Source organism: Solanum tuberosum, unplaced genomic scaffold (assembly GCF_000226075.1).
Source record: "Solanum tuberosum cultivar DM 1-3 516 R44 unplaced genomic scaffold, SolTub_3.0 scf00435, whole genome shotgun sequence".
NCBI lineage: Eukaryota > Viridiplantae > Streptophyta > Magnoliopsida > Solanales > Solanaceae > Solanum > Solanum tuberosum.
In genome coordinates, this window is record NW_006239382.1 from 379,180 (window position 1) to 388,110 (window position 8,931).

Sequence of the window (8,931 nt, forward strand, 5' to 3'; positions counted from 1 at the left end):
CGACCAAATTCATTGTAACACAATTATAATAATTTATTTATGCAAAAAGAGGCTTCCTGAGGATGGAACAAAAAAGTGACAATAACTATTAAGTGCATTAGCCGTCAATGGAGTTCGTTTTGTCGCAGCGATTTGTCCCTTTAGATGAAACCCAATCTCAATTGTTCGTTTTATTAACTTGAGACTCCGCATATCAAGGCTCTCTGTCTCTCTTCTCCAAGTGTTTATAGACACATTATGTGCATGTTTTCAGAAGCCAAATGAAACTTTCATAGTGAAAGACCTTCATAACCATAAGGAGAGATGATGTAATGAAATGTGTCGAATAAAAAGTTCTTGATGCAGATGCATTGTATCTAAATGGGTTTTTGACTGATAAATATAGTATTTTCAATTATGATTAGTAACAAGATAGTAAGAACAGTCTGAGGATTTACAGAACCGCAAAATTGATGTGTCTCTTATCACACATTAGTCATAACACAACTCTGCCTGGTGATATGCCTCACCATTTCTTTCTGTCTAACAGAAAAGCCAGAAATACAGGTGGATTGCAGTAGGACACTGGGGCCTTCTGCGCTAACTTAGCTACTTCATGCAAAACAATGCTATACGAAAACCGACAGCCAAAACCAAAAACAACACATCTCCAATCTGGGAGACAAAATGAGGGTTTTCTATTACAAGTCTACAGGACATTTACAAAGTCGCATAGCTCTTACGGACATTCACCCGCCAGAGCTACACAACTGAAAGCACGAGTGCATGAAACTGAGGGAAAAAGAGATAGTGAATAATGTAATGACGAAAAGACAGCCAAAAGTCAACCCTGACACGGTTTGCTGAAAAAATAACCAAATACAAACAAGAGTAAGCAAGTTAGCTCACAGTTCAAGTAGAGAATTTCCAGGGCTATGTTGGTTGATCAGACCTCAGCTATCTCGACCAAAAACTGGAAAATATACATCAAAAGAAGCTCGGCAATGGTAAAGAACCAAAATCAATAGCTTCATCTTCATCGACTAGAGCGTTGATAAAAGATAGGACCAGACTGCATGGAAGAAATCATTTTGATCAGAAAAGAAAAACAAAGGCCCTTTTAAGTAGCATGCATGTTAAAGTCAACAAAAATATCAGCAAGGAATACAAGGCTTATAAATGTTGTGCCTGCAGTATTTTATACTACTCAATATGCCCATCCTTTTGTGTAGCAGGGTATAATCAAACTTTTTTCTTAAGAATTAAGATGACACCCATTCCTTCCATACTTGACAGGACTTTGCACAAAGAGAACATCATGAAAGTGCATTTGCTATTGAAATCATGTCAAAAACAACTGTCATCTATTCTGTTCAGAAATTTGATGCAAATCTTAAAATTTGAATTAGAACTATGCTATGCAATAATTTACATACCAATGACCACATAGCGACTTCATACTTTGCTTCATAAAAGGATTCAGAAAAGCATACAAAAGAGGAGAGCTTTTATAGCTGGGATTTCATCTCTACAGGTAACTTTATACGTGCTCCTACCATTCTCTGAATGAGTTCTTAGTTGAACAAATAAATATGAACCCTGAATATTTTCTTACTTATTTCTCTCTCTTTCATATATATAACTTTTAACCCTCTATTTTGCTGTCATTTGTCAACTAGTTGTACCTGCAATTGTATCCATTCATGTATAGAACAAGTAGGGATCCAATGTACTGTCATAACCAACTTATAAAGCATACAGTTATGTATCTCCACCCCCTCCTCCCCCCTCCTATATATATATATATATATTAGTAATCTTCATTCCAGAACATTGGGGTCAGCGGAATGAATCTCAATATCATAAATATTCTCATTGGGTCCATATTATTTCAATACTCGGCACTGATGGATTATCTAAAACTTTCTTTTCTATTATATATATATATACATATCAATGGCGGAGCCAGAAATTTTATCAAGGGTGTTCAAGAATAAATTTTTTTTATAAGTGAGTTGAATGTTATTTGTTTAACCTAGCGATTGTACCATGAACGATTCCAACAGTTATTACTATCAAATACAAACAATCAAGTTTTTTTTCCCTAATGCATTGATTTTATATAATCAAAAATATATGAATTATAGTGTGTAAAGTGAATTACTCACCATCAAATATTTTTTTTCTTAAAAAAAGAAAGAAGATAAAACATATGTATCAATTTTAGCTTTGGGTTTAAAGTTGTTAATATATATAAGCACAAATTTTTAATGTAAAATATTATCCATTTTGTTTTTTTCACCCTTCGAAAGTGCATTATATGTTAGATAAAATTAGAAATACAAAATATATATATAATAACAAATTTCAAAATCAGAATAATTTATTCATATATGTTAGTGTTACTCTATATTATTAAAAAAAATAAAAATTGATAAAGTAAAGTTTACTTTATATTATTAAAATTGCAATATTAAGAATTAAGGAACTTGAGGAACATTTAAGAATTTCAAGTAAATTAAAATTAATAAATATATTTGTTTGATGCAAGAATAATGGTGCGAGTACAAGTGTAAGGTTGTGACCTGCTCTCAAAAGAAACAAAAACTGTTATGCACTCGGCAAGATTTGAACCCGAGAACTGGAAACAAATACCCTTAACCATTGCGCCAAAGGAAGAGCTTATGTAAAGGGTGTTCAACATTAAATATATATCCCTTAAACTTAGAATTTGACCTATATACATAGTGAAATTTTCTGGCGAAAAGTGTTCAACTGACCACCCTTAGAAGGCTGTAGCTCGGGCACTGATATTTACTAATGGCCTAACCCATTGGTGGCCCACTAAAGTTGACACTAATTTTCACTTAGACACTCCAACTATACTTTGTTCATTTTATACACCTCATGTGATGTCCCGCTGTGTCATTTTGACACTTTTTGCTGACATGACATAGTGAGTGATATACTCCTTACCAGCGCGTGGAGAGCTTATATTTAACCTATTTTTATTTTATTTTTGTCTTCTTCTTCCCCATTTTAGCCACCATTTTTCAAAACTTAAACTCCTTCCATGGAGAAATAGATCTAATAGTGCTACAACACCAACAGATTTCAAGCTTAAACAACTTTTCTTATTTTGTTGCCATTCTTCCTCCTTGAAATGTTTTGAAAAAAATCGAAATATATTTTTTTTAAAGAAAATCTAGGAAATTCTTTTAGGGAACTCTTTGTTTAGATTTGAATAATTTGGTTTTATTCGAAGTTATAAGTAAGACGAATCAGTGTTTGCAAAGAAATTGTGCTTTTGGAAAATAATTCTTTTCAAATAGTTAAATTACTATGAAAGTATATTGGAGAAAGACAATCTGGATTGGGGAGAGGTTGGGGGTTGGGGGTGGGAGGTGGTGGAGAAGATGCATTGAGTGTGGGAGGGGTAGGGGTTGTGGACTGTGGAGAAGACAATCTGGTGGGGAGGGGTTGAGGATCAGGGGTGGGGAGTAGTGGAGAAGACAACATAGGATGGGCTTGTAAGTGGTTAATTTTTAAAAAAATATTATTTGGATAAAAATTGCCACGTGTCATTGAGTCATTGACCTTTTTTTTAAAACTCAAAATTCATTATTTAAAATTATTTTCAATATATATGCCACATGTCTTTGTTTAATTCGTCATTTTGACACGTCATCGGCGAGTGTGTTATACATGCCTTACATATTTGGCTGATTATAAAAAAAGTGTCAAAATGACGCACCAAAACATGACATGAGGTGTCTAAAATGACAAAGCCTAGTTGAGGTGTCGAAGTGAAAGTTAGTGCCAACTTTAGGGGGCCACCGATGGGTTAGACCTTTACTAATACTAGAACAGCGAATGTTTGAGGAGCTTAGGGTCAATCGATCAATTGACCGATATGTCCTCCTCAAATTTCCTCTATTTTATGTATTTAAAAATTAACAAAAAATATTACTATAAATTACAATAATTAGTATTTTTTTATTATTTTCTTTTTTAGTAAATTATGAATTTAAAAATTATTAAAAAATAGTATCATAAATCACAATAATTAACAACTTAAAATATTTTACTATGTATTAGAAGAGCGAACGTTTGAGGAGCTTAGGGTCAGTCGGTCAATTGACCGATTTGCCCTTTTCCTCTATTTTATGTATTTAAAAATTAACAAAAATTAGTACGATAAATTACAATATTTAGTATTTTTCTGTTTATTTTCTTTTTTATTGTATATTATGCATTTAAAAATTATTAAAAAATAGTATTATAAATCACAATAATTAAAACTTAATTTTTTTTAAAAATATATTAAAAATTTGATGAACTTTCAAAATTTCACTCAAGTCACATAAATTGAACCAGAGGGGGTAACATATATTACTTGAAAATTATGTTGACTAAAATATTTAAAAATGTATACTAAAAAATTGATTAACTCTAAAAATTTCACATGTGCCACATAAGTGACAATAATTAACAACTTAAAATATTTAAACAAATATATTAAAAATTGATTAACTCTCAAAACATGACATGTGTTATAGATATTATTTAAAAAGTAAGTTAAAAATATTATAGAAATAATTAACAACAAAAGTTATTTAAAAATTTAGTTGACTCTCCTAATTCTATCTATGTCACATATATTAAAACAAATAAAGTAATATATATAGGGCCCGGGCTTTCCCAGGCTTTTGTATCTAGTATTTTACTATGCTTCAATCCCAAACATTGAGGTCAACAGATTGAATCCTAATATCATAAATGTTCTCTTTGGGTCCATATTATGTCAATACTCAGCACTTGAGGATTATCTAACAATAGGGAATCTCTAATATATTCTAGTGGTTATATCTTTAATATGCTAAGAATCTTTTATTCTACTAAGAATGAGTATTCTAGTTGGTCTCACATATACAAATTTCCGACTACCATTGTTTTCTATCTTTTGCAAGATCTATCGGGATTTTGAGTATTCCATATCTTTTGAGATATCTTCATTTCATGTGATTTTATATCTGTTTCTTCCTAATTTTAACACCTTTGATCATCATGTTTTCACATCTAAAAATTGATGTATGTAACACACGACAAAACCATCTCAAGCGATGTTCTCTTATATTATCCTCTACTTTCACTTTCTTGCAGATGTAATCATTTATGATCTTGTATGACTGCACATCTATCTTGACATTCGCATTTACGTGACACACATCTCGTGGATATATTGAGCTTCAACACTCTCATACACCATTGATGGCCCTATAGTTGTCCTATACAACTTATCTTTCACTTTCACTTTGGTACATATCTTTCCTATTGCATAACACTCTCATGGCACTCCTCCCTTTCAACTATCCTACATTAATCCTATGCTTCACATCTCTATCCATCATTCCATTCTCCTAGAATATTGAGCCTAAATATCTAGTTTATATACATTTAGGTACCTCAATACATCCAATCTCAACTAAACTTTTCTTACTTTGTTGGCAAACCATACAATGCATGAATTTTATCTTACTTCATTGAAACCCTTATTAGTTTCATCGGTTAAACAAGGTTGTCAATAAAGAGCATACACCATGGTACCTCATCATGTATATTATTGGTTAGCTAATCCATAACAAGAGAAAATAGATTGGGGCTTAGCATAGTTTCAAGGTGAAAACCCAGGGTTGTGAGGAATTCCTTTGTGTCTCTTACCACCGTTCTTACACTAGTGACAAATATAAATTCTTTTCCTTTTCAATACCCGCCAAAGGACGCTTTTTGACACTATCATATGACTTCTCTAAGTCAATAAATTTCATGAGTAGGTCCTTTTTCTACCTATAAATTCCATCAATCTTCTCCATAACATATAGCCTCTTATAGACATACCAGGCACAAAACTAAATTGGTTCTCTATCACCCTTGTAGTGGGCCTAAGTCTCTGCTCTATTATTCATTCGCATAGTTCTGTTGTATGGATCATAAGTTTAACCCCCGATAGTTAGCAAAACTTTTTGTACCTCATGTGTTCTTGTACATGGGAACCAAAGTGTTTTTCCATCGCTTAATTGGCAATTTGGCATCTTTCCGCCCCCAAGGCCTAGCTCAAGTGGCAAAAGGTGGAGGATTTGTGGCTTAAGTCGCAGGTTCAAGCCCCACACCATGCAAAGCGAAGCCCGGTATTTAAGTGGAGAAGGGTAGAGGGGCGGGCCCATTATCCACTGAGTTTAGAAGGCTGTGATTGGTCCAAAGGCCGGGTAATAGACGGATTTCTCGGTTATAAAAAAAAAAAAAAAATTGGCATCTTTCCACACATCAATGTAGCATTAAATGGTTTGGTAAGGCATTTTACTCTTTTATATCTGGGGCATTCCAGACACCTGTATGGTAACCATCTGGTCCACAATCTTCTTTAACTTTCATAGATTTCATGGAGTCCTCTACTGCATGAGTGTAATTCTACTACTACAGTTAAAGTTCTTGTCTAGCATGAAATAAAAAATTTCATGGCTTGAGTTGAATGATTGATCAAAATAGGCTCTCTACTCTTTTTTATCTCACTATCTCTGGATAAGATTCCAAGACTCGTCCCAATGCACTTAACATGGTTCAAATCTTTACCCTTCTCTTTCGTCCATGCTAGTTTACACATTTCTTTCTCTCCGTCTTGTGTCCCTAATTCTTAGTACAAGCCATCGGGAGCTTTTAGTATACATTAGCCTAGCATGCGGTATTTTAGTATCTTCAATGGAATACTGTATTTGTACAATAGTTAGTTATTTTTACTTTATGCACTTTTAGTCAATTTTATAATTAAAGATATACTTTCTATCGTAAAAATGATGAATTTTTTAAAGTAAATACCAATAGATTTGAAGAGGATAAAGTATGTCATTTGCAATACAAATTTTACATGAAATATTTTGGGATAAACGTGCAACACACATTCACAGAACTAGTATACATATGTATGTATGTATACACATACAACAACATACGAGTGTGGTCTCACAAATGTGTTAGCACACCTTACCCCCTACCTTTGTGGGGGTAGAGAGGTTATTTCAGATAGACCTCGGCTCAAGAAAAATCATTTTCCAATACAGGTTTGAGAAAAAAATGCAAGAGTAAATGAACAGTGGTGAAATTATTGAAGAAAGAAAAATATTGACAACAAAAATAGTAAAGATAACCAAAGTAACAACAACAGTAATCAAATTGAAGAAATAAGATAATACTAGCATAATAATAATAATAATCATAAGGGAGCAGATAGGTGCTCCCACCTAGAACCAAGTTCTACCACTAAGAAGAGAGAAATCGCGAGACTACCTACTAACCATCTACCCTAAGCAAAAATACCTAAGTATCCCTAAAACAATCAGATCAAAAATTACAAAGGCCAACAAAAATACGAAATACAATTAAAAAAATAATTAAAGTAAAACGGTGGGTTATACAACATTTCAAAGTATGGTTTTCCTGTTTCTTTCAACTGCCCTTGCTAAGAGAATCTGAAACCATTTTTGAACAAACATTTTGCTCCACACCAATAACACAGTTTTCAATAAATAAACATTATCAGTCAGGTTACCTACAATATTTTCATTTTGCACTGATTGGATGATTATGGCCTCTTAACTGAACATGTGACATCATTTTGTAACTGTTCCACAAAACAGTTAGTCTACCATTTCTTTTCTCTAACCATCTGAAGCTCTAATATCCATTTCAACATCAATTTTCAAGTACTAACTTTCCAATCAAATCTACAATGTGCAAACACTTGCATTCCTTTTTGTAGTAGCTCTTAAGATACTGTTGATCACTCTAACTCATGCAGTGAATATTCAAGATTCCTTTTCAAAAAGAAAAGAAAAAAAAAGCATTCAAGATTCCATTTACTGTAGTTCAGATAGACAACTCTTGTCATCCCGTTAACTACAATTTGAATTGAAAAACATCAAGCTTAACCACGGAAACTGGAATTTTCTGTACCAAGGCCAAAACTTTTTACTCTGGACCTAAATATACAGATCATTACTAGGCTTGTTAGATGATATTATGATAAGATGGAGGTGGCTCCACAGGCTGTGTAGAAACTTTGATCAAACCACAGTGAGGGTCAAAGCATTTAACTATGGACGAAAAATTGGAACAAAGTTTAATGATAAGCACAACAATCATTACTGGACTTATCAGATGGTTAGATAGAGGCTCCATAAGCTGTGAAGAAACTTTGAGCAAGCTACAGCTGCACGATATTCTCAATGAATCAACCCTAAAGCTTATTCTATAATCTTTATTCTATTATTTCATTCCAGTAATTACTAATAGTAAAAAGTTCAACCGAAACAGAAAGCCTAAAATGGAGAGGAAACAAGAAAAGGAAATCACATCACATATGCATTCCTAATCTTCTTATGAGATAACAGAGCACATTATACTTTTCAGAATCAAAGGAAACACCTATCAGACCTAAGTACTGCCCAGAATTCAAGAACTGAGGACTGAATGTTAAAATCTCCAACAATGGATGGGAAAACTGATAGCAAAGTAGAGAATGTGTCCCTTCATTGGATATTCTATGTAGAAACAGCAATCAAACTACATATTAGCATATCTTGAGAGAAGATGTGGGCAAAATGAGGAAAACAACAGGATCAAGAGTTATAATAAAACCTGACAAGCACTAGCACGAAGAGGACCAAGTAGAAACCCAGCTTCAATATCCGAATCTTCTTCTCAGACTCAATGAACCTAAAAACTTCGGTCACGTCAATTAGATGCTGCCGGCTTAAGAATCTGCAATGCAATAACACCTCTCTTAGTTAAGATTTAAAGAAAGCATCTTTTGAAGACGAGAAATATGAACTTTTTAAATTGTAACATAGAACACTTTTTCCCGGGATGGACTAGACCCCCCCCCCCCCCCCACCAAGA

At 33.3% G+C, this 8,931-nt stretch overlaps 1 protein-coding gene across 2 annotated transcripts in view; it reads right to left on the bottom strand.

Annotated features, from left to right (window-relative positions):
- Nucleotides 1-412: 412 nt before the first annotated feature.
- LOC102600230 (protein cornichon homolog 1-like) overlaps nucleotides 413-8,931 on the bottom strand; it is a 15,553-nt gene continuing 7,034 nt past the window's right edge. The window contains exons 3-5 of one of the 2 annotated variants that reach the window (XM_006363784.2): nucleotides 8,671-8,793; nucleotides 932-1,051; nucleotides 413-842 (exon numbers count right to left, since the gene is read on the bottom strand). In XM_006363784.2, coding sequence (XP_006363846.1) covers nucleotides 967-1,051; nucleotides 8,671-8,793 — 208 coding nt within the window. In that variant the 3' untranslated portion in view covers nucleotides 413-842; nucleotides 932-966. Of the gene's footprint in view, nucleotides 1,052-8,670; nucleotides 8,794-8,931 lie in introns of both variants that reach the window. The other variant, XM_006363783.2, reaches the window with a different exon arrangement.